Source organism: Cinclus cinclus, chromosome 29, assembly GCF_963662255.1.
Source record: "Cinclus cinclus chromosome 29, bCinCin1.1, whole genome shotgun sequence".
Classification (NCBI taxonomy): Eukaryota; Metazoa; Chordata; class Aves; order Passeriformes; family Cinclidae; genus Cinclus; species Cinclus cinclus.
This window is the reverse complement of record NC_085074.1, coordinates 4,685,553-4,711,071: the sequence shown is the minus strand read 5'-3', so window position 1 is coordinate 4,711,071 and position 25,519 is coordinate 4,685,553. Positions and strand designations below refer to the sequence as shown.

Below are 25,519 nucleotides of genomic sequence, written 5' to 3'. Positions count from 1 at the left end.
CAGTGGGGAGGGGATAACCTGCAGTGCTGTTTGTGAGCAGCACACCAAGAATAATCACTGTGCTCCTGCCGTGCTCCTGCTGGGGTGTTGGGATGATAAATACACATGTAAATGTAGAAAATGCCAGAGATAAAATGGATGACAAATAGGCTGTGCTTCCTCTGCTCCACAGAGGGAAGGAGATGCTCACCACATACGCGCGGAGGCCAGGGATGATTTTAAGCTCTGCTTTTATGATCCTAAGATAATAAGGTTGCATAAGGAGCTGTGTAGTTTTGAATTATGCCAAACACAAGGAGTTTCTTTACCTTGGCTTTAACAAATCCAAACAAATGCTCCAAGGAAGGTGAGAGGTGTTTAACAGAAGGCTGAAGCTCTGCTGTCTTTTAACCCCGACATCTGGGCACCACTTCTGGTCCAGCTGAGTGCCACGGAGCGGAATCGTAAAAATGATTCCTCTTAACATCTTCGCAGCTTACACACACCCAGCAACCCCTCGCAAGCGTTTCTTGCCCTCTGAGCCGAGCGGGCTGTGGCTGCGTGCGCGTGGGCTCGGTGACGTGCTGGATGCAGTCAGCCCAGGGAAGGGAAGAGCTCGTGACTGTGGGCAGGATGACTCGAGGAGGATGACTGCTCTGCCGGGCGTCAGTGCCCAGGGGAGAAACCCAGCTGGGAAACTCTGGCCACAGAGGATGTTTGACTGGTCCTGTGTGGTGCGAGGCACCCGCTGAGCATCGCTTCAGGCAGGAAGGTGGGACTGCGGCCAAGCACCACGAGTGGCAGGTCACCTCTGTCCCGTGCCTTTCAAACATCTGTTTTGTCATTTTCTAATTATGCAGTCCTTCTCTGGGTTGCTCCTCTGATAGCTGGAGCTCTGGGGTTTCCTGCACTTTGCTCTCACCGTGGAAGGTCACATTTGCTATATGCAGCAGGAAGACAAACTGGGGACAGATATTTGACATTATTTATCTTGACTGATTTGCTCCGTGGAAAAAAATATTGCATAGTCACATTTCTGCATGTGAATACAAATATAGCTCCCTGCAAATTTAGCTCCAAGTTTATACCACAGGAAAAAGAATGTTCCAGAACATGCTAATGATAATTGAATATTTTTCAATTGCAGCTCTGTGATCTGAAATTATAACATTATGGTGCTGTTGTTCTTTGGGGCTGTTGGAAGGGGTGATACAAAGGAAACATTTGCATGGTAACAGCTCCCCATGTGTCTGCTGCCCATATGCTGAGTGCAGGTATTTTGTGGCTGCAGCCTTTTTCTCCCTGCATCTGGTGGAAGACAAGACCTGATGTAAGTCAGGGTTTTGAAGGTTTGTCCGTGCTCCTGCTTTAAAATCTTCCTTTAAGTCTTGCAAGTCCCAAAGATTTGCTTTGGCTGCTGCTGCTGGGCATCTCTTGTCTCTTGTGACCTCACCTGCCTGTGAGCTCCAGCTGTGCCCAAAGGCAGTGTGCAACCTGCTCCTGTCTCCCTCGTGGGGGATTTTTTACCCCCCTTGTGTTTTATCATTCTAGCAGCACTGGAGCTGTGGATTTGGTTTGTGGGTGTGCCTCTGGCTGAAGCTCAGTAACCCCCATCTTTTAATGTGCCCACCGTGGAAAGGGTCTAACAACAAGCACTGTCCTTGCCTTGCTGTCTGATCCCTGCTGTGTCTTGGAGGGCCTGCAGCCAGCAGGACTTGGAGAGGGGCCAGGGTGGACCATTTCTTCTGCTAATGGCAGGTTTCATCCCACAGCTCGTTTGAGCTGGGTGCAGAGCTCTCTGAAAGTTCTGAGAAGTGCAAATGCTCCTCACCTGGATCCTTCCCCCTTTTCTCCTCCGGTGCTGGATGTGAAATCCAAGGGGATGCGAAACCTGACTGTGGGCAGGTGTAGTGAGCACAGCAACAGAGCCTCCTGCTCCTTGTCACTTCAGTTCTCCTTCTTCTTCTCTTTTTGCCTTCCAGAGTCGGAAGCATGCCAGCAAAGTCCGTCTCTACTACATGCTGCACCCCATCGACGGAGGCTGCCCGGCGAAAAAGCTCCGGTCAGAAAATGTGGGTACAGTGCAAGTCCCTGTTTATCCAGCTGCTTTGTGAATCATTGACTCTGGGCTACAGCGTTCTCTCTTACAGCCACAGATGATCAGGTGCCCGGAGGTAACATTTAGATTAGCTGAAATGCAAAGTAACTGGAAATAATTTTCAATAAACTACACAAGAATTATTATGTGCATCAGCAACAGTAATTGCGTTTTTAGTTACTTGAATGTTCTTTCATAGGAAAAAATATGCTGACAGCAAGTGCTCAGGGCTTGCTCCATTTCAGTGTGATGGCTGGGTCTGCTGGTGAGCAGCTGGGGCAGGTGATGGGGCAATGGTTGTGGGAAGCTCGTGCCTCCACGTGTGGGGTGATGGCCAGTCTGGGCTGCTGGATGGCCACTCTGGGCTGCTGGATGGCCACTCTGGGGTGCTGCTGGCAGTGGAGCAGCGCTGGGGTCACTGGGCAGTGTCTGGGGACAGTGGGGTGGCAGTGGTGGGTGTGGAGCTGTGCATGTGCAGAGCTGCTGTGGGTACACCTGCCAGGCAGTGCTGTGTCCTCCTGTTAGCAGGAGAGCAGGGGGTGCCACGGTGCCACCACAGTGTCATAGCTGAAAACCCCTGGGCTGAGCAAGAGGTCCCCAAGAGCAGTGTCACCTCCCCAGGGCTCTGTGGCCTCCTTGTTCTGGGAGTTGATGTGCTTTATCTAAAGGCTTCTCGCCCATGTTTGCTCTCAGTCTGCCAACTTAAAGATTGGCCATTGGCTTCCTCAGCTGTGTTCAAATAAACAAGGGAAGGTGAGGAATTAGACCAGCTCACAGCCATTTGTCAGGCAACAGAAAGAAGGAGACTGAATTTTTAAGAGATGGCTTCATGGGGAATTATTCATTTGTCTCCTTCCCGCACTCTGGGGCTGTGTGAGAGCTGCAGCGAGGTTCCCAACACACAGCATCCAAACCAGTTCAGTGTGACTGGGGCTGAGTGCTATTGATATTCAGTGTGATATCTTGTAATTAAAGGGAGAAGCACACAAGTTTTGCCCAAGGAATCTGAAAACTCATTTACGTAGTAATTAAAACACTGGTGAATTTTCTGTTGCACGCAGGCCAATTGCAGGTGCAATCTGCCCCTCCACAAGAGAATCTTGCAGTGATTTTATTGAGTTATTAATGGCAGTGTGGGCAGTGCCATGGACAGGTGCATACACACAGGGAACAGGGTCCTCTGAGGAGTTTGATTGCAGAACAAGGAACCACATGCTGCATGTGCACCTGCGCATGGGATGTGGAGCACAGAGAACTAATCAGACCTCAAATAAGTCAAAGTTGAACTATTTCCCACTGCTTTCGTGAAAGGCAATACGGAGAAGGAATGAAATTCTGTGTTTGCTGATGCTTTTGCCAAGGGCAGCCCTAGTGGGGGTGGATTAACGCGTCCTCATGTTCTAGGTGAATGCTAGGCTAGGCCAGACCTAAATTCTAAAATTATTTGTGTTATAAAAATATAGCAGGGAAAATCTGCCAACGTTTACAGCTCAAAGTAGGCCTGTTGCTGATCAGATGTTATACAAGCCTTTGCATTTAGAGAGAGCAGAACTATTTAGGACATCTCTAATGCTGCACGAGAACATCCCTACCATGTACACGTGCAGGGCAGTGCCCGATCCTGGCAGTGTCACTCAGGCCACGGCACAGCGACTTTAATGAGTGTTAGAAACAACCCGTGAAAACCTATTAAATGCATGTTATCTGCAGCTAAAAGGGAATGCTAGCCTTTTCTTCATCAGAACTGTTACATGGCTCTGTGCCATTGGGTTTGTGTCCTGCTAACCACAGAACTAACACCTTGTCCTTCTGCCAGGTGGCAGCAGGAGGGAGAGGTGTCTGCAGCTGTGGATGCTCGGTGCAGTGGGATGGGAAACAGCATTTGCTTCCTGATCTTTCTGTCAGGTGAAGGGAGGGGTTGGCTGCTGTTTGAGGATTGCAAAAACTGCTTTTCCAAAACACCCCTTAGCCCTTTGGAGTGAGAAGTAGAAGTCTTATACAAGTAGTGTTCCAGTGCGTAACAACTCGATTGTTGTGCTCTTCATTATTGATTTAATTTGGTGTGGAGAAGGGGAAAAAGCTCATGTCTTGATCTTTCATGAACTGGTACTTGCTCGTTTGTGCTCATGACAAAAACAGGCTCCAGAATGGAAATGGACTGAATTTCCTATGGAGCAGCACAGAAAGCAGCTTTTTAACAGCAGCACCTTCATGCACCGAAAATTAATTCAAATTTAAAAGTTACTTTGCAGCACTTTAATGCTGTGGTTTATACCGCTGTGTTCTAGGGTTTGTATAATCTTTTCTTCTTAGCAAAAGTTGGGAAATGAAGTTAGCAGATTTGTATCTGTGGAATAAAAATCCTTGCTTTTCCTGTGGATTGCTTAAGGAACATCCAGTAAAGGATTGCAAGTGCCTTGCCCTGTGTGAGGATTGTGCCTTTTAGCAGCTTGTTAACAGGCAGCCAAATACCTGGAGTTAATTCTGTTGGATATAGGAGACTGAAGTTTCTAATATTACAAAAAGAAGCCCTATAAATTACCTGTGGAGTGGGGATGTCAGTGCTGGGAGATGGATGCTTTAACTCCAAGCCAGTGATGTGTTCTGTTGTGCTTCAGTTTATAAGAAGCCAGTGGCTTCTGTGCTGCAATGTAGTGAAGGTTTCAGAGGCAGGATCACCTGGAGAAAACTGCAGAAACAAAATGTAGAAATATTCCGTGGCTGGGTCTGGCAGCACGGGGTTAAGGAGCTGCCAGTGGATTTACAGAAGCTCAGAGGAGCTGTTAGTGCTGGACTGTGGTGAAGGAGGCACGGGTGGGTGCACAGGGTGCAGAACATCCCCAGGGAGCAGCTGCCTGCCCTGGGCAGAGCCCTGTGCCCCAGCTGGGTGAGCAGCCCTGTGATTTGAGCACAATCCCATCAGTGGTGTCATTCAGCAGGTGACAAAAGGCACCCGGATCAGCTTCCCCCTGCCTCTTGGGTTTCAGGTACAACAGCCCCTGACAAATGAGAAGGTATAATTACCCTTTAGGGCTGGATCAGCCTAGGACACCTTTAGCTCTGTGCAGGGGCTTGGTTGGTGGAGGAGGGAAGGGAGGAGATGCTGCTATGGGATGGTCCAGACCTGGGGAAATGTTTGATAATGGCAGAGCCCAAATACCTGGTGCATCCCACTTACAGCTCATGGCACTGGGTGTAGAAAAGTGGCTGTTACAGCAGAGCTCTGTCGTGTGTGCAGAGGGGCTCGCAGACCCACCAAGGTTTTGGGGACACCCCTCTGCTGCTGGTGGCTGAACTCCTACCCACACATCAAGGTTCTCACCCAGAGACTTGGGTGGCCCCAGGTGAGCTGCACAGTGAACTGTGGGTCGGTGTAAATGGGACCCTGAACTCTGCATGAGGTATTGCAGGGCTCTTTGAGGGGTTTTAATTTTTTTTTTTTATTTCTAATTGCAGTCTAGCTGAAAAAGTAGGTTGAAAAGGGAAAAAATGTCACTGAAGAGCAGTCCTGGCAGAGGAAGAGACCCTGGTGCATTAACACCGAAGTGTATCAGCTTTTCAAATGAGCTCTGTTGGAGGCTCTTTATATGTTGCCACTGATGATCAATAGATACTGGAAATTTTCTACTCTGCTCTTAACTTTCAAGTGACTTCCCTTTGAAGACATAAAATATCTTGAGAGAAAGCTATTTAAAAGAAGTGCAAATTGCACTCAGAACAGTACTAATCACCCCTTGAGATTCCTCCCTAAGGTTTGATTTACAGTTATCAACAACAAAAAAAGTGATGGAAATTGGTCTATTTTCTAAAAGTGCATTTTTTGGGAGAAAACATGACCTTCAGTGGTGGGTCAGGTGTCCAGTCTGTGTTAGGTTCACTCAGGCTGGTGTTAGATCTGCTGGAGGGACCTGTGTGATTCCAGGCAGTTCAGTTGCTTCTCCCACCTGCAGGGAGGGTTGTGACCCCAGTTGTGTCTCCTTGCATGTTCTGGGGTCTGTTAAAAAACTGCGTCGGAGGAAGCATCGGCGTGGGAGGGCAGGGAAAGCTCTGGGTCTGTGACTCCCTCCAGAGAAAGGAATAAAGGCTGAGGGAAGGGAGATGTGCCAGGAGCTCCACAGGGACCGGCTGAGCTCCCAGTGCAGACCACACTGGAGGTGCTGGGGAGCTGGGGATGTCCCCAAGCTGGGCAGGGCTGGGAGAGATGAGGATGAGAAACCCCTTGGCAGCCATGGCCTTGGCATAACAGCCTAAATTCCTCCCTGCTGTTCTTCTCTTCTCTCTCTGTAACTGTGCTTAGTGGGCTTATGCACCTCTTTTTTTTCTTTTTTTTTTTTTTTTTTTGTCTGTGTTTTTGTCTCCACCCAGGGCAGTGATGGTGACTCAGTGGATAAGAACAAATGCTGCACACTATGTAACATGTCCTTTACCTCAGCAGTGGTGGCGGAATCGCATTACCAAGGGAAAATCCATGCCAAAAGGTTAAAACTGTTGCTAGGGGAACAACCAGCACTGAAGGCGACAGGTAGGTCCAGAGGAGCAGGAGGGGCTGGTGCACAGTGGGCTCAGGGTGCCGAGGGGCTTGGCCAGGTGCTGGTCTGTGCGGGCAGAAAATGGGTACAAGGTGGAGAGCTGGGCTGGCAGAAGCAGCTATTCCTTTGTGTTGCTGTCATAACAACCTTTAAAAACTCCTGATGCTCATTATTGTCTGCTTTGTTCATGTAGATTAGGGGTTTATCAGCTGGGACTGGCCCCGGTGTGAGAGCCCTTTCTCTTGTTCCACAGTTCCAAAGTGTTTTCTCAGTGGAAGATGGTGTCTCCACTGGGTGCAGATAGCCAACCCTGGCTTTAATTATCAGTAGTTTAATTATCTGCTCAGCTAATATGTTTAATAAACCTTTGGTGTTACTGTACAGTACAGAGCATTATCTGCTCTTACCACAGAGGGAAGTCCAGGCTTGAAAAACCTTTGCACTGATTGTCTCTTGATTTTTGCCCAGATGGGTTTCATGCTTTCTTCCACAGTGATTCTAATAATGCAGCCTATTAACTTTCACGTTTAAAAAGTCAAATGTTGAAATCGGACAATTTAACCATCTTATTGTTTGCTTAGCCATAAGTCTCTGAAAACCACTAATAATCTGTGAAAAGAAAAACCTCTGCGGTTGTGGAAGCAGAAAATGCTTGAACAAAGCACTCACCTTTCTCCAGGAAGGATTGCTGGGCTGAGGTCCTGCAGACAGATGTGACCCAGAATTGCTGCCAGTGGCACTTCCTTCAGCACAAAATACAAATGGAGCTGTGTGTACTGGACCCTGCCTAGCATGTCAGTCCTGGATGTGATTAGATAACGGGGGTTGGCACTCTGTATGTGGTTTTGTTGCCTTTTTAACTTCACAGACTGTAGATACTGATACAGAGAATATGATTTGTCCTTAGCCAGGGGAGCTGTTGGCCCCTTTTCCCGAGGGAACGTGGGCAGTTGTTTTAGGTGGTGTAACTGGCCATGCTGGGCACCAGAGTGCCCTGTGGGAGGTGAAGGTAAAGCCCTGGCCACCTGGGGACCCAGGCCTGGGTCAGCCAGGAGGAAGGCTCTCTCTCCCATGAGCTGTCATGGTCATGCAGTTCACTCAGGCTGGGCTCTTCAGGCTGCTCTCTGCAGCTGGCACACAGCTGCACGGGCACAGGGCAGCAGGGACTCGGGCTTGCTGCTGGTTTGTCCAGGGCTTGCTTAGAACTTGAGCCCCATCCCTCACGTGCAGCTGGCCAGCAGCTCCTCCTCTGGCACCAAAGGACCTGCCACAAACCCTGGTGTTCCTGCTGAAGTCCAGGTGAGTGATGCTCATGGGAGTGCTGGATCTTGGAACAGTGCGCGGACTGATTCCCGTGCAAGCTGACAATTTGGATTCACCCTTCAGCCACAGGGCCTGGCCGAGGCAGGGCTTGCTAAGAGCTGCAGCCTTGCATTGTGGTTTTTGTCTCACCTTTTAATCACCTAGATCAGCCTCAGGAGGCTCGAAGTGAGCCATGCTGCGTGCTCTGCAGTAATGGGCTCTCCAGCCATCCTAATCACTAGGAAGGAGCAGCTCGAGGACTCATCAGCTCTTACAGGCACTTGATCTGGAAGATGAAGCTGAGCTCAGGAATACATTAATAAGCACCTCCTTGCTCTCCAGGAGTTCTCAGAAGTCTGCCCTTTGGACACAGCATTTTTCTGGGCTTCCTACAATCACCCAGCAATTTTCACTGGATTTTGTTCCAGTCCTCTGTGGCTGTCACCAGGGAGCATTAAGTCTCTCAGAGCTTCAGAGACTCCAGTGCTCATGAGTCCTGAGAGCCAATCAAGCACGGCCCTGAGCGTGCTGGATACCCCTGGGGAGGTTATTCTGCTGCTTGATATTCTGGAGTTTCTGTCTCATCAGTCCCAAAGAAAATCACATCTATTCTTAGACCCCTTACAGAGATCTATGTTCTCCTTCCCAGTTACCATCCAGATGGAGCACACGTGTCCCATTCTCTGCCAGTGCTTTCAGGAGAAGAAGTGGCCCAGCAGTCGGGTTTCTCACAAAAACCATGTCTCCTCAGGACAGCCAAGTAGTTGTGATCTTTCCCGTGGCTCTGCTGTACAAGGCTGTAGCCCTCAGAGGCTTTATGTCACCACTGTTGCTGACGAATTCCTCTAGTCATTTCCAACATCCTCTGCCAGCTTGCATCCCATCATCACCACGAGTTAAAAGCTGAAGAATTGTGGGGGGAAATAGCTGCTGTCTCCATTAATCCAAGTGTGAGGACCTGTAGGCATCATTCCAGGAGAGTGGCAATGGCCCTGGCTTTGGGACATCAGAAGGGACTGAGTAAATGGCTTTTTGGTTTGGGTACAAGGATCTGTCCAGCAGTGGCTGGAGTCATAGTCCTAGATTTCTGGGACTTCTTCTGAGGAAAACCGAGTTTCCAAGTGCCCCCTTGTTGTGGCTCACTTACTTTCTTGTCCTCATGCTGAGTTTCTGGAGTGTGCCTGTGGAAAAAGCTGGGTGCCATTTAAATCCAGCTTGGAATAAAAAGCTTTGGATGTGAGAAAAAAATCAAGCATTAGTTCATTGCTGGAGTGCTAAAGTGTTTCTAACTTAGTATTTTGCCTCTTGCAGCAGAGTAAGACTTTCTCACTTCCCTCCCACAGCGAAAGGGAACGTAAGGCAGACTGTCATGAGCTATTTAGCATTTTGAAATACTTGAAATAGTCAAACTCACAGCTTTTATGTTTGTGTTTTAGATGGAGAAACATTTTTAACTTTTGACGTTTTGTGAGTGTTTATTATTAATTTTCATGTCGCTGCTCAGGGAATGATGGCATTTGCTGTTCTGTAGCAGTTATGTAGTGCATATCAAAATGATAAATTCACATTTGTGGGGAAGTCAACTTTCATCTATTTTTCTTTGGGAGAATTTGGTAGACTTGGGAAGCTTTCGTTAATTGGCAGTCTGGGCTCAGCACACCTTAGGACTGGTGGGGGTTGTCAGTGGGACCTGAGGAATGTGACTTTAAAGAAAATACTTAGTACTTTGAGTGCTAAGAGGAAATCCTTGCCTGTGGCAGCCCCATGTGATGCAGGCAGAGGGGCTGTGCTGTGCAGCTGTTGCCCACGGTCCCGTGGCAGCCAGGTGTGCTGTGGGCTTGGAGCAGGGCTGGGCTGGGCATGGGGGGCTCTGCTGCCATCCCCTGCTGCAGTCCCCCAGCAGCCTCCCTCCTGCATGGCGTGTGGGGCAGCACAAAGCCCCAGCCTCACAAAGAGGGGCTCAGAGCAGCCACGGGGCTGAGAGCAGAGATGCTTCTGTCAGGTTTCCTTAGTGAGCAGGAGATGTAACTGCTGTGGACATCACCAGCTCTGTGAGCTTCAGCCTCCCTGGTCCCCCTCGGGCAGCAGCGTGCATAGAAACAAGGAGAAAGCTGGCCAGAAGATTGGATAGATGGAACTTTATAGCCTGGGGCTTGTGGAACAGCAAGTCAGATCTGTCGCAGAGCTCCTGGGCTGCCGAAATTGCTGGTTGTTTGTGATGCTCCAAACATCTCTGCAGCTCAGTCTGGCTCCCTGGACTCAGCCCTGTCCCGGGGTGCTGCAGAGGGCTGGGTCCCCCTGGCATCACCAGGGCTGTTCCAAGTCTGTGTGGCATCCCTGGGCTCTGGGCATGGACCCCTTCCTGCAGGGAGCTCCTTGGGCAGTGCAGGAACACGTTTGCAAGAAGCAAGCTCTGCTTGCTTTTCATGGGTCAGGCATGTGCAAAGTCTGTGTAATCCCAGTTTGAACAGGAAATATTGCAGTTCCCTAATAAATCCCAGTCTGAACAGGAAATACTGCAGTTCCCCAATATTCTTCCTAATGACTGTACTGGCCGCTGGCTTTGCTCTTTGCTCACACTGGCAGTTCTGCTGCATGCACCTTGGAGGGGCTGGGCTGTGTCTCTCCTGCTGGAACCATAGAAAAGACTTTTTTTTAGGAGCAAAATCCAGCCAGACCCTGCCTGGCCCTTCCTGGAGCAGCTCTTCAGAGGCAGCGTCATCACTGCTGGAACTCTGATACCTTGGCAGTCATCATCAAAAACAATAGAAGGTTATAAACCCCTGGAAATTGATAAGGTTGTAAGTAATGTTATATGTAAGATAGAATTTCCTTGAAAGGTGTCCCTTACTGAGCAGGTCAGCCGAAGATTTGTAACAATATTAACTTTCTCAAGCCATGGAGTCAATCACAGGCATAATTATATATCTAAATATATCCCTGTGTTGTTGTCCCTGGTGTCAGACACTGAGGTGGGTTTGGCATTTGCTGCCCTGTGCGCTCATCAGGGCTCAGCTGGATCATCTCCTGATCAAAGACAGCCACCACACACCTCTTGCCACCTCCAAATGTGCCTCTTCCAGTGCCATGGAGAGAGCAGGTTGTTAATTATTTAAAGAGCAGACATTTCATCTGGAAAAGAAAATAAAAGGAAAGCTACATAAAAGGGAATTTTTGAATGAGGTGTGATAATTAAGTGCTAGTCATTGTATATTTTTGTATCCCAGTGTTACCTGAACTTTATTTTACTTCAGGCTCTTTTTTTCCATGGGTTTGTGACTTGTACGAAGTTGGGAAACTCTGTTGAACAAAGTGCATTCCATTATATAAAGACTAATAACTCACTTTTCTTTGGAATGATTTGGGGGTCATGTTTGTGTTTCTGGATGGACTTTTGATGAATCTGAAGGACGAGAGAATTAAGTGAAGGTGGCGTGTTGCTGGTACCTGACAACAATTCATAATGTGAAGATCTTTGAAGAAGGGGACTTACTGTTGAGTATCTTTTTTTTTTTCATCTGTGACAGTTTGCAATGACTATGGCTTCCCCTGTTCTGAGACCAAATAAATTGAAAAGTAAGAATCCTGAGATAATGATAAATATGTGTCTTTATCCTGAGACGATGGCTCTGCATGTAGTTTTTATTCTCCACTGACGATTTTTCCTGGGAGTAGCAATTCAAGCAGGATAAGTTTAGCAAATTTAGTCAAAACGGTGATAAGACGTGTGACTGCACTGAGAGCATCCTCCTTCCCCAGTTAGTGAAACGCAGAGAGCTGAGGGACTGCTCCGGGGCCGTCCTTCCACGATGCTTTTTTTAATGAGAAACTGTAGCTTTCCAAGCAGCGCCGTCCAAAATACCCACCGGGACCGTGTAGCTGCAGCTAATTACTGCCCGTGTGGGATGTGGGACGTGGCTCGGGGTCTGCCGTGGCTCAGGCAGCAGGAGCCAGCAGAGCTGACGTGTGATCGTTCCCTTTGCAGGAGCTGCCCTGGGCTCACACACGGACGGTGCCCCGGCGGTGCCGCCGCAGCCGCGGGCGCAGCGCAGGGACTCGGACAGGCACTGCCAGCTCTGCACCGCCTGGTTCAACAACCCCACCATGGCACAGCAGCACTACGACGGCAAAAAGCACAAGAAGAACGCGGCCAGGGCCGACCTCCTGGAGCAGCTGGGGAAGACCCTAGACCTGGGGGAGCTGCGAGGTGAGAGAGCTGCACACGGAGGGCAGGGACCTCTGGGATCCAGGGACCTCTGGGATCCAGGCACCCGTGGGATCCAGGGACCCCTGGGATCCAGGGACCTCTGGGATCCAGGGACCTCTGGGATCCAGGCACCCGTGGGATCCAGGGACCCCTGGGATCCAGGGACCTCTGGGATCCAGGGACCTCAGGGATCCAGGGACCTCTGGGATCCAGGGACCTCTGGGATCCAGGGACCCCTGGGATCCAGGGACCTCTGGGATCCAGGGACCTCTAGGATCCAGGGACCTCTGGGATCCAGGGACCTCTGAGATCCAGGCACCCGTGGGATCCAGGGACCTCTGGGATCCAGGGACCTCTGAGATCCAGGCACCCGTGGGATCCAGGGACCTCTGGGATCCAGGGACCCCTGGGATCCAGGGACCTTTGAGATCCAGGCACCCGTGGGATCCAGGGACCCCTGGGATCCAGGGACCTCTGGGATCCAGGGACCTCTGGGATCCAGGGACCCGTGGGATCCAGGGACCTCTGGGATCCAGGGACCCCTGGGATCCAGGGACCTTTGAGATCCAGGCACCCGTGGGATCCAGGGACCTCTGAGATCCAGGGACCTCTGAGATCCAGGCAACGGTGGGATCCAGGGACCTCTGGGATCCAAGGACCTCTGGGATCCAGGGACCCCTGGGATCCAGGGACCTCTGAGATCCAGGGACCTCTGAGATCCAGGGACCTCTGAGATCCAGGCAACCGTGGGATCCAGGGACCTCTGGGATCCAAGGACCTCTGGGATCCAGGGACCTCTGGGATCCAGGGACCCCTGGGATCCAGGGACCTCTGGGATCCAAGGACCTCTGATGGATCCAGGCACCCGTGGGGATCCAGGCACCCGTCAGTCACCGTGTAACCCACGACAGTCACCGGTGGTGCAGGGAGCCCAAGAATGCTCTGGCTGCTTCATGAGGTTCCCAGTTGTGTAAAACAATCCCCTGCTCCGGATTGCCAGCTTGCAGCTTTAGCAGCATGCTTTCAAAGTTGTTTCCTAGGTATCTTTTTTGCCTCCTCCTAAAATAGTCCTTCCCATTAGTGCACGCACCTGAGCAAGTGTAGCCTGTTGAGGAGAGGAGAGGAGAGGAGAGGAGAGGAGAGGAGAGGAGAGGAGAGGAGAGGAGAGGAGAGGAGAGGAGAGGAGAGGAGAGGAGAGGAGAGGAGAGGAGAGGAGAGGAGAGGAGAGGAGAGGAGAGGAGAGGAGAGGAGAGGAGAGGAGAGGAGAGGAGAGGAGAGGAGAGGAGAGGAGAGGACGGTACAGCTCAGCCCCATGCAGAAGTGCAGACAGGATGTTGCTGGAGGCAGAGTACTCCCTGTATCTCCCTGATGGAGAGCAGGACAACTGCCTCCCATGATTTAATTAGTGTTTGTAAAATGCTGCGATGGCCCCGGGTCAGCAGCAGCAGCAGCAGCTGAGCATTTGCCACAGGGATGGTAAACACAAGTTTTTTGTGTTCCTGCTGAAGGGAGAGCAGCCTTTCTTCACCTGTCAGTCCATCGTGGTGGCCTCACAAAGAGGGGCTCTGGCACCTGCGGGGTCCCTGTGGGAACTGTGTCCTGGGCTTGCACCCCTCTGGGAGCCACCCTCAAGCAGAGCAGAGCCACAGGCAGGCCAGTAGTCCCAGCAGCTGGAGCCCCCCAGCATCCCCCAGCCCTCCTGAGCTCGTGATGGAGAGGTGCAGTTTGTGTCAGCTGAGGATGTGTCCAGGGCTGAATCCTGACAAGTACCTGGTTACTGTGAGGTGTAGGCACAGGAGAGGCACGAGGTAACCCAGGTCTGGGTGACAGTCCCGTGTGCTCACAGGGACCTGGCTGAGGCAGCTGAGGAAGAAGAACAAGTTTGATTCAGAGCTATGTTGGAGAGCTTTGGTTTGGCAGCAAGGCTTTGCAATAACATTTTGATCCACCCGGGGTTTTCTTCCTTGATAAATTAAATAATTTTTCTTCAGATACTAATGACTATACAGTATATTGTGCATTTCTTGATCTCCCATAAACCTTGTAATGGTTATCTTGAGCCTCCTGTGCTACCTAGCGTGACTCACGGTGCCATCAATGATTCATGTTGGCTGAGTCACTGCCTGCTGCTGGAAATATGTGGGAATAAAACCTGGGACAATAACACAGAAGTGCTCAGGACTTTGTGCCAAGTTCAGGAGTGGCTGAGGATGTCATTAACTGTAAATAAATCGTTTGTGAAGTGTTTTATGCATTTAGCTCCTGGGAGAGTTGAAATTGGAGGCCTTCACAGCCTCATCAGCTGCTGGTTTTTACCTTCACTGTGGTGCTGTGCATGGCTGAGGTTTGCACTGGATCCAGTGTGGTCCTGCCAGTGTCCGTGGATGACGGGAGAGGGGACAGCAGAGCTGTGTCCAGGCTGTATGTGTGCCTGGTGTAGTGAACAGGGGTGGTCCTCTGGTTGGACACTTCAGGGTGCAGTTCCAGGGGTTCAGTCTGCAGTGCCCCATGCTCCACAGCCCCAGCGAGGTGCCCAGGGAGCCAAGGAGGCTGTCCCTGAGCCTGCCAAGATGGGAAATCTTTAATTTTTCTAACTAGGTCGTGAGCATCTGTCCATCTGTGTCCATCTAGAGATGCTCTCCTAGATGCATTTATCTGCAAGTTTAGAGCTGATCTTTGCAGGTGTTGAAATCAGTCTCTGCAGTGGCCAACACTCAGTGATATCCAGCTTGTGCCCCAGCAAACAGCCTCACCTCAGCAGGTGACATCATGTCTGCTGCAAGGTGACAGTGGCAGCAGGACATGGCTGTGGTGGGGACACCGTCCCCACACTCTCCCTGCACCACAGTGTCTTCGCTGCCTCAGTTTTCCCCGGACTGCAAAGTCATCTCCTTCCCCTGCATCCCCGGTGGCTTCTCCCATCAGAGCTGAAATATTAATTCTATTTTGACTAGTGTGGGAGATGAACATTTGATTCATTGTGTGAGCCTAGAATAGGCAGTGTCAGTTGAAGTACAACATTTCAGCAGCCTTTGATGTTTTGATAATGGCTGTAATAAAATATTTATTGATAAATAGGAATGTATATTTGGAGAAACAAGAATAGAGATATATTTTTGGACAATTGATATTTATAGGAAACAAAAACATTGATTCTTCTCACCAAGTGTTCATCCTGCAATTCTGAAGTCTTATTTTCTTCTCAGAAATAAGAATGAGGAGAGGAAAAAAATAAGGAGCCGCGAGCATTGTTTCTGCAGTCTGCGTTGAGTGAAAGCTGCAGCACGGGGCACACGTATCCCTTTTCCTTGGCTGAATGGAGTGCAGGGTCCAGGCCGCTCTCAGAGCAGTTGTGTGTGGCTTTCAGCCGTGGCACAGAGCTGCTTTGGGACCCACCTTGCTCTGTGGCTGACCTGGAATCCCTGCTGCTCCTGCAGGGCTGCCTCCCCTGGCTGCCCCTGCACCCTGGCACAGATTGTAGGAAGATAAAACCTGGTGGGTCCCAACCCCCGAATTCCAGGCTCTGCTCTGACAGCTTGTGCCTGTTCAGCAGCACGGAGGGGCCATGGCTTGGCTGGGGCTCCATCTGATAGCTCTGGCTCTCTCCAGCCTGTACCAGGCACAGGCAATGGCAAGTTTCCAAATCACATCTCAGCAGTTTTAGTTCATGTCTGGTGTCCCCCGTGGGTTCCTCTGGAGTGGCAGGTGATTTGTGATGGGCTCTGCCTGGTGCTGGGGCCGAGGCAAACCTGCAACAGGTGCTCTGAATCCCTAAAATAAAGCACAGCAGGCTCTGCAGTCCAGATGGACAGGGGCACAGAGATGATGTCACTTGGAGCCTTTGTGTTCTCGGGTCAGCCCCTGGTGCTGCAGGTGCTTTCTTCCAGACTCAGGCAAAGAGCTGTTTCCTTTTTCATCTTAGCTCATAATTTCTTTGTATGCCTAATAAATACTTCTCATTCTGTGCTGTCACTTGTGGTTAGTAAGAAGCAGTTTAACAAGAACTCCCCTGGAATGGGTTGTAACGTATTTTATGCAGGGTGACATTAATAACTTGACTTGTTAATGTATTATTTAATGGGGATAGGAGGACATTCAGTTTTACACGAATGAGTACCACGCTGCAGGGGAGGCAGTGCTCATGTGTCTTGAGGATGCAAAAGGGGATGTGAATACAGCCAGAGCCCAGCAGCTGCCAGGATATAATGCTCAGGCTGGGACCCCCTTCCCATCACTGATGGCCTGGAGGGCTGAGCTCAGCCCCAGCCCACTGCTTGGGGAGTTTTATGAAACCAGTTTCAGCCAAGTAGCAGCTTTGATAAGCTCCAGTGAGGTCAAATTCTGGTAATTTTTATATCCTAGAAGTGATTCTCACCTGTGGTCTCATCCTGCTGTTCATTCGAGGCTGGTTTCCTCTCTCTATCTCCATCCCAGCCTGTGGGAAAAGCTGCATCAGGGAACAGCACTGAGTTCCCTGCACAGAGCACGGGGAGGGGGAACAGGATTCCCCCTGGCTCATCACTGTGAGTAGCCTTGACATGCCGAGGGAGAAAATCATCATCCCCAGTTAGGAGCTGCATTTGCTGAGGGCGTTCCCACCTACACCAGTAATTAAGACTCACTGAGGCTGCTGTTAACTTGCTGCTAAATTGGTTGAGCAGCAGAACCTTATTACCTTAAATTAAAGTATTACCTGTTTCTTAGTTCCCCAGTCCTGCTCTGCCATGTGGAGATCCTGGTGAGCTCCAGGTTCTCAGTCTGCTGCGATGTGCTGACACACCATGCCAGCCATGCACTGCCCTTCCCATTTCTTCCCCTGCATTCTGGTGGATTCATCTGCCTTCTGGTGCCTGTTGGTTTAATAAAGGAAACAGGAGCTGCCAGCAGTAGACAAAGGGCGTGACTGTAAAACCATCACTGCTCCATCAAGAATAGATTCTGTAAGGAGAAAATCCATTGCGCATTTGCAAATTGATTTTTGTTCTGTGCCACATCGTGGCATAGAAATACAGAAACTACTTAAATACCTCTGCAGTTGCTGGCTTGTTGTTTTCAAGCACTCATCTGAATGATTTTGAAATATTATTTAAAGATGATTTTCATGTTGTGCCAAATTCCTGGGTAAGAGATATTATGAAGTGTTTGAGAAAAGTGGGGCTGTTGGTGTAGCTGGTGTCTGGAGCACAAAACAAGATAAGGGATTTTTTGAGAGCCTGTAGGTCTAGCTGGGGAGAAGTCTCTGTGTTTATTACCTGTGCAGTTAATTATGGTGAGCATGGACTGATCAAATTTGAGAATGCCACAGGTTGTTTGTTCTAAATGAGTTGTTTTAACAATTTTGGCAAAGAAATAATACTGTAGAAAGCCAAAAGAGACTAAAAGGAATATGAGAACTGTTCCTGAGGAGCACAGCAGTCCCTGCTAGGAATCCTATGGCTCCAGTGTTTTTTAAGCAGAGCCCTTAGTTCTGCTGGGGACAGTCTGTACTGCAGCCAAGAGAGCCCAACAGGTGAGAGGGCTCCTGCTCTGGCTTTGGGTGGCTGCCTGGTGCCTCTGCAGGCTGCCAGCCTTGACCTTCTGCCAGAGGCTGTCACAGACCAGCATCTGTGCTTGGCTGCTTCACTTTGGTGGATGAACCAGAGTCGATCCCTTTGGGGAAAAGAGAGTTCCTAAGTGATCTAGCTAGCTGCTCAATGTACTAGCAGGGAATTGCTCTGAAGTGTGATCACTGCCAAAAACTAGAGGGATAAATGGTGCCTCGAGTGCTTGCTTGCTAGTGTGAGCACAACAATGATGCCCTGAGGAGGGCACAGGAGAGATGCACCACACTCTCAGGAGGGATTAGCCTTTGAACCTGGCTTTCTTTTGCTCAGTTCTAAAAAATATTCCTTTAGGTTTCTCTAATGCTTGGATACCCTGGCCTGGAAAAGCAAATAGATGGGTCACTGTAAAGAGAAATGTCTCTGAAACTGGAAATGAAATGTGGGATCCAAGTACCTTCTAATTAACTAGGAGTTTGCTTGGAGCATAGGTTACTGCTCTTTCTATTTTTATTATTTTTTATTTCTCTCCCTTCCTTCAGTCATTCTCACTTATTTGTACTTTCTAGCTGTCATTTTGACTCTGAATAGTCTATAGCCCAGGCACAGGAGTGTTTTCCTCTGGTGCAGCCCTGTGTGGCATAGACAGAGTTAATTAACACTTAAGGGTTCATTAACAGTGGCTTTTCTTCACAGGCCTGAAGCGCAGCTACACCTGCAACATCTGCAGCGTCACCCTCAACTCCATAGAGCAGTACCATGCACACCTGAAGGGCTCCAAACACCAGGCCAAGTGAGTATTGCTGTGCTTCTGCTGCAGCCAGGCTGTGTGCCAGGGTGGAATGGTCTGGGACTGCCTTGCCCTCCTCCCTGGCAGCAGAGGAGCTCCAGGGACCCAGCTGGGCTCTGGTTGCTGTGAAAACACAGGTACCAGAGGCACCTTCAGGTCCAGGAATGCAGGGCTGAACCTGCATGGGCTTGCTGGAGTCCCGCTGACTCCCGGATAATGGTACTGAGTTTGAAGCTTCTTTCATGTGTGGAACCTCAGAAGAGACACCATGAGCCTAAGGGGATTGATTCGGTGTTTCCCAGTGAAACAGCTTTTGCTGTGATTTAGAGCAATTATGCATTACCCAGCTATGAGAACTGGGGGGAGTCTGCTCTGTCAATTACTACAAATTATTAAAATGAAGCGATGGAGATACATGATACCAGAGACTAGATTAATGAACTAATTGCTCTTAATGCACTTATATGTGAGCTTTGGGAACCATTTCGGGCTGAATCACTTGGAACTGCCCAGATTAGGAGAGGAATATAAAGGGATATACCTGAAGTGCTTCAGGTAGCTTTGAGGGTAGTCTGAAAAGTGAGCAGGATGAGCAGGACTAGCAATGACTACTAATGGCTCATTTTGCTTGAGCCAGCAAAGGATAAGCCCAGCCCTTCCCCAGCTGGTGTCAGACCTTCACAGGTTCCTGGGATTATTCACATTAGCTCTGTTCTGTTTATTCAGGGAGCATTTGAATGTCTTCCAGATGCAGGGATCCAGCACACCTGCCAGTGCAGGTGTGTTGTGGAGCAGTGGGCTGGGGCCAAGTGAGTGAGCCAGCCGTGGTTTTGGGCTGTGCCAGGAGCAATCTGTGACCTTTGCTGCCCCCATCTCCCTGCTGGGGGATCCCTGGCCAGCCAGGCTGTGTGGGAACAGCTGGGACAGGGCTTGGATCCACACCCAATGCAACAAATTCCCACTGCTGGAAAACAGAGCCAAGAGCTCTTCCTCTTGGAAACCTGGAATGGCAGCATCTGTGCTATGCTGCCCTGGCCCAGAGCTGTAGTTTATCCTTCCCTTGCCAGTCCTTCCAAGTCTGTCTGATTATTGCTGTGGTTGCTGTTGGTGTTACTGTGAAGGATAAAGGAGTTTATCTCAAACCAGAGCAGCCTCGTGGATGGGAGAGTGAGATGTGCAGAAAGACTTGTCACCAATTCCCCACACCAGAAGGGTGCCTGGTCCTCTGGGTTATCCCCACACCTTCTGCTCCGTTGTGCAGAGTCCTGCAGTTAGCAGAGATTAAGAACTCTTAATTCCTCGTGCTGTGAATGAACACCTTGGGAAGTTCCTTGTGCTTTGACTGTGGTAGGAGTGACAGATGACACGTGTGCCCTGGGCTCAGCCCATTCTCAGTGCAAAGGAATGTGCTGGGCAGCACAAACAACAGATTTTGGCAGGGCTGCATCTATGTCTCAATAGCTTTTCCAAGCAATTACCTCTCCTATACAGAGAAAGGGACTTTGGAAGTCCAGGCCTGGCTCTTTGCTGAGTTTCCCCAGCCGTGATGTCCCCTGGGTCACTGCAGCACCGTGGCTCCCAGGTGTGCTCCGTGCTGGGGGCAGGTGAGGATCGTCCCCTACTTGTTCCTCAGCCAGTGTTCCCCCACGGGTTTCTGCTGTTCTCGTTATTGTTGGTTAATGTCAAGGCTGTCCTCTGCCTCCTAACTCAGGCTGAAGCCACTGGACTGCAGTTGCCAAGGCAACAAAACATTTTATGTAGCTGTCATACTTCATATAGTTAAAAACTAAACAAACCTGGAGAAGGGGGCATTTTGTGAAGGATGGGGCAAAGGGATACAGGGGTTTTGCTCTGGGACAAAGAGCAAAACAGGGAACAGTGATTGCAGGATGGAAGTTGATACCACCCGAAAAATAGCAGGCAGATGAGTTTCCTGGAAAGCTGCTCCAGTTCAGGAGAGAAGAACTTTTATGAGGAATGAGCTGTGTTGTGGTTATTTATTACTGCTCCTGAGAGCTCTGCTGAGAGCAGCACACTGAGAGCCCCAGTTAGAGCTGCCTTGAATAACACACCATGAGCTTGGCAGCTGTGTTAGCAGGACCCTGGCACTGCCCCGTGGAGGGCTGGGGGTCCTGGGGCTCCATGGGCAGTGCACAGTTTGAGGCTTGTGCCCTGCAGCTGAGCTGCTCTTCCTTGAGTGGTCTGGCCAGGAGAGATGAGCCATTTGTAGGAACTTCAGGGGCTACCCCAAGTGCTTCTGACTGCCTTTGTTTGACCAAAAGAGGGGAGAAATAGGGCTTTGGAAGGAAGCTCAAAGTGTCCCGGCTGGTATTTTGGTGTTGAATAAAAGATGCAGGAAGAGGGAGCTAGTACTGAGCTGGTCCTTTATCCCTCCACCTGTGCCTATACAAAGCAGGTATATCTGCCAGCTCCCTTTTTCCTTCTCAAGGGTGCAGGTACTTGAGCTTAATTTGAAAATTAAGGTTAAATGCCACACTGGATGTGTGGGGAGTGCAGGGCTCAGCTCAGGCTCGGATGGGTGATGCCCCTGGTCTTGGGCTGGCACGGAGCAAGTTTTGGAATGTGGATGGACTCTGGAACATCTGCAGCGGGGAGGAGCACTAAACCTTTAATGGGGGATTTATGAACTGTGTAGAGATGATTGAGTCATTGTTTGATTTGCTTTCCAGAAATAGATTTATTTATTTTTTAATCTCCCCCTGTGAAGCACAGAGCAGCAGTGCTGGGCAGGGTGCCAGGCAGGGCCAGTGCCCACTTTGGCTGAACCATGGTGGGCACCAACAGCTCCTTCCTGTGGGGACAAGCAGCAGCCAGAATCCCAGTTGGGAATGTTACTTCTGAGAGACTGGGAGGGAGGCACATGCCAGCCTCGCTCCTCACTGCTCACCCTGGGCTGGCAGAAACAAAACCCCCCCTCTCTTCTGCTTTATCCAAACTGTGAAGATGAAAAATCACTGCTCAAAGTGACTTGCAGCAAACAACAGGGATTAAAGTCCCAGATATAGTTGTGAAAGGAGACAGAGGATGTGCAGAGTTCGGGGTCAAAGCAATTCATGTGCAGAATGTTACCCTGGGCTTGGCAAAAAGTGGTTCCTGGGGAGGGGCTTGGAACAGGCTGGGTCATCCCTGTGGCTGGAGAAAACAGCTGCCTTTAGGGGAGCTACTCCAGAGAGCCTGGATCAGCTGGGAGGCAGAGGGAGCAGAGGTGCCTTTTGCAGAGCAGAGAGCCCAGAGCCAGGTCTGGGGTCGGTGTTGTCCCTGGGCCAGCTGTGGGTCTGTCACAGCCCCAGCAAGGAGCTGAGAGCTGAGCTCCACTGCTCAGCCTGGCAAGGCTGGGATCCAGCCCTAGTAATGAGCAGTCTGACTGTGTGGGGACAACGATTCCCACTGCCATAGAGAAGAATTCTGTCTCCTCGCCTTCACTTTGTCTCTTTGATCAGCCAGACCTCTCTGCCACATCTAGAGCTCACGAATGTGTTCCAGGGTTTTATAAGCACTCATTTACACTTTCATAGATGCTAATACAGGTAAGGGTTTCCCCTTCAGACTCAGGCTTCCTGGTTAATATCTGGATTTTCACAGAGAGGGGACCCAGTCCTGCAGCCATCACTGGGGTAAAACCAATTGAATGGCCAAAATAAATTCTGAGGGGTTTAGGAATGGTCATGGTGGCTCTGCAGCCCTTCCTGCACAGCTCTTAGCTTGACTTTGGGCTGCACCCTGTGGAAGCCCAGATGGTTGATGTCCTGCTGAGGAGCAGAGACAGCAGGCTTGGGCCTGGGCAGGCTCTTCCCTCTTTTCTTTTTTATTTTCAGGCTGAGAACACAGATGTCTAATTGGAACGGGGTATTTATCAACATAAGCTGCTTGGCTATTCAGGAATGAGCTAATCAAAATATTGTTAATATCATGGCTGGAGAAATGTCATCCTTGCCCATGGTTTTGTTTACATCACTTTCCCCATCTATTTAAGAAGGTGTGAACAAATATTGACAGCCTGTTGTGGCTGAAGCATGTCCCAGGGTCTGTGTGTCTGGCACAGCCAACACGTGGGGAGCTCTGGGGCTGCCTTGGCTCGGACTGATTTTTTTTCGGGGGGTCAAATTTAGTGTCAAATGGTATTTCTGTTTCTCCTGTCCCTGGTGCCAGAAGGCTGGGCTCTTTCTGCACATCCTCACTTGGAATAAAGGTGTTCTCTGATAGAAGATTTCCAGTAAACTTCTGGAAATTGGAGTAAATGAGTTGTATTGCGCACTTTACATCTAAATCCAAGGCTTTTGTTCTTACCTTGGTGGCAACATAACACTTGGTAATAGTAGCATTTCTGTGTGCTTTTTATAATATATGGTAGCTTATGTGTAAAGAAGCCTTAAGAGCAGTAACAATTCCAGAAGATGAATAGTTACAGAAGGTAGATGGGATTGATAGGCATTTTAATTTGTCATAGTTTCAGTTCCAGGGAGCAGCTGAATAATTACACTGCATGTGAAGAAAAAGAATGTAATACTTCCCCTCATTATACATCTAACTTGTCTCCATTCCCTTTTCATGTAAGTGGAAATGAAGATATCTCTGATATCTTCTGTTTTGATCATAATTTGAAAGCCCCAGAAGCAGCCTGTACAGCTCTGTGTTGTGGTGTTGGGTGTGCAGATTAATTATTTTAATGTAAAACCCAAACACTGGGTTAATTGCACAAACCTGAGCTTGCCAAAGCAAATTCCAATGAGGAATTCCTCATCAGCTGAGCTGTGCTGGGCCATGGAGGAGGCGAGTTGGGTGGGAAAGGAGATTTTTTCCAATTTTCTGTGGTGGTTTTCTTCCATAAAATACACCAGGATGGAGCGTGACTTGGGCTTTGTTTCTCTCTTGCAGCCTGAAGAACCAATAGTAGCTCTTTATTGGAGAAGAGGATGAGCACTAACGCTGCTTCTGTGGAGGGGAGCAGGTCAGCAGGAGAGGAGGCTTTCTTGGACAGTGATCCTATGTGGATTCAATAATTAACATGTAACTAACCTTCGCTTTGGACAAATACATGGATTTTTTATTTTAATTTTGTGGTGAGTTAAAATATTTCGATGGATTTTTTTACCCTTTCAAGACAATATTTATTCAGCACAGAGTCTAGAGTATGATAACTATCCTGTAAATACAGCACTTACTCATCAGTCATCTTCAGGGACAGTGGAAACAAACTATTTTACTTCTTCATATTTATTCCTAGATTTCTCCCAAGAGTATAAGATTATTCTACTTCATTATCCATGATAGTGATGTAATCAGTCTTCAAGCAGAAATAAACACACTTTCTTCACCTTCTCCAGCATGGTTTGTGTCAACACATACAGAGCAGCAGCCGTGAATCGTGGGGATTGTGTAATGGATGAGCTCCTTCCTCCTCTCTTTGTCTCTAGAGAAACAAATGGTTCCATGAGTAAAGAACGCTGAAAAGAAAGTGTGAATTCTTTTTCCTGCTGGTAGGATTTCTGCAGGCTCAGCTGAAGCCGTTTGCTTTCTTGCCCTTGCCAGGAGCCCTCTCGGGGAGCTGCAGGAGCACGGTGGGAGCAGGGGCTGGGCAGAGGCTGAGCCCCTGCCAGGTAAGGCTGGGTACCTGTGCACCTGCAGGGAGGCGGCAGAGACACGGAGTTCTCCCTGCTCTGCCCCAGCCCTGACTCTGCCTGCTTTGGGGTCTGAGCAGAGAGAAGGGGCCAGATCAGAGGAGAGACCTTCACTGTTCTGCACCCAGGGGCTGGCCCGAGCTCTGCTGGCCACGAGCCCCAGCCCTGGGCTGTGCTTGAGCCTCCAGTGCTGTGAGGGGACGGCTGGGGTGTGCTGCAGCATCACCTCCTTCCCTCTCTGGGCACACTCAGAGCCACTGCAGCAGCTCTGTGTGATTAATCTGTGCTCTTGCATCGATGCCTTTCATGTGTGGAGGAGAATGGGTTTTTCACAGATGAGTAAACATCTCCTTGGGTTTCATAGCTGTGGGGCAGTTTCATTTATTGTGTTTTGGGTAATAACACAAGCTGCCAGTGTTCGTGAAGCTGAACTGCCTCTTTACAGAGGGAATGATTGACACAAATAGGGCACATCAGTCATGTGGGTTCAAGCCTGACTTTTCCAATCTCCTTTCCCCAAAGGAGCCCTCCCCCAAGCAGCATCCAGGGTGCTGCAGAGGCGTTTATGTCAGGAGACAAACCCAAAAATCTGTGTGCTCTGGTAATCACTACAAGCTAATTGCAGCAAATTAATTACAGCACAAACACAATTTCTTTCCCCAGGCAGGCTTGGAGATGGCTCTGCAGTGAGCTGGGCTGGACCCAGCTGTGCTGGGCTGGCTGTTCTCCCCTGGGTGTCCAAGCTGGGCTGGAGCTGGTGGCACTGCAGCTCTCGGGTGTGCCTCATGGCACTGCAGAGCAGAAGGGTCAGCACTGCTGATGGGATTCCCACCCCCCAGCCCAGGTGAGTGGGAGGCAGGTGAGGTGCCCCATCACACCCCTGCCTCTCCAACTTCTGCCTGGAGTGACAGAGCAGCCCAGTATTTCCATTTGTTGCCAATATTGTCCAGTCCAGTCAAGCAGGCTTTGGTCCCTAAATCCTTTTAATCTCTTGCTTTTCCTAAGTTCATTGGGCTTTCAAAGCAAGACGTAAAAAGACAAATCGCCTCATGGTAAGTCAGTGATCCCTGCAGAAGTGCTGCCAGGTCTCTGATGTCAAGCCTGGTCCAATGGCCCCAGGCTGAAATGTGTGAGAGGATGTATTGGAGAGCTTTGAGAATGGTTCAGTGCAACCACTGTGTCCCCCTAGGTTACTTTAAACTGAAGGGTGAAAACATTTGTGTATATTTTCTTCATTAAAAATAAATTGTAAACACACTCAGCATTTTTCATGCAGAAAATCTACATGTAGCAATTTGATTTTGTCTGTTCTGGCCAAATGTTTTACTGGTTTAAAATTCTGTGCAAGATAGTCTGTAAAGAAAGTAACTCTCAATAATTTATCATCGGTCTGGGCGGGTCTCTCCCCAGACTCAACTTTGCAGTCAATGCTAAC

At 49.6% G+C, this 25,519-nt stretch overlaps 1 protein-coding gene across 1 annotated transcript in view; it reads left to right on the top strand.

Annotated features, from left to right (window-relative positions):
* ZMAT4 (zinc finger matrin-type 4) overlaps positions 1 to 25,288 on the top strand; it is a 34,074-nt gene extending 8,786 nt beyond the window's left edge. Inside the window, exons 2-7 of the mRNA XM_062510479.1 lie at positions 1,962 to 2,051; positions 6,443 to 6,599; positions 11,894 to 12,115; positions 18,352 to 18,448; positions 24,607 to 24,685; positions 25,274 to 25,288. Coding sequence (XP_062366463.1) covers positions 1,962 to 2,051; positions 6,443 to 6,599; positions 11,894 to 12,115; positions 18,352 to 18,448; positions 24,607 to 24,685; positions 25,274 to 25,288 — 660 coding nt within the window. The remainder of the gene's footprint in view (positions 1 to 1,961; positions 2,052 to 6,442; positions 6,600 to 11,893; positions 12,116 to 18,351; positions 18,449 to 24,606; positions 24,686 to 25,273) is intronic.
* Positions 25,289 to 25,519: the final 231 nt, after the last annotated feature.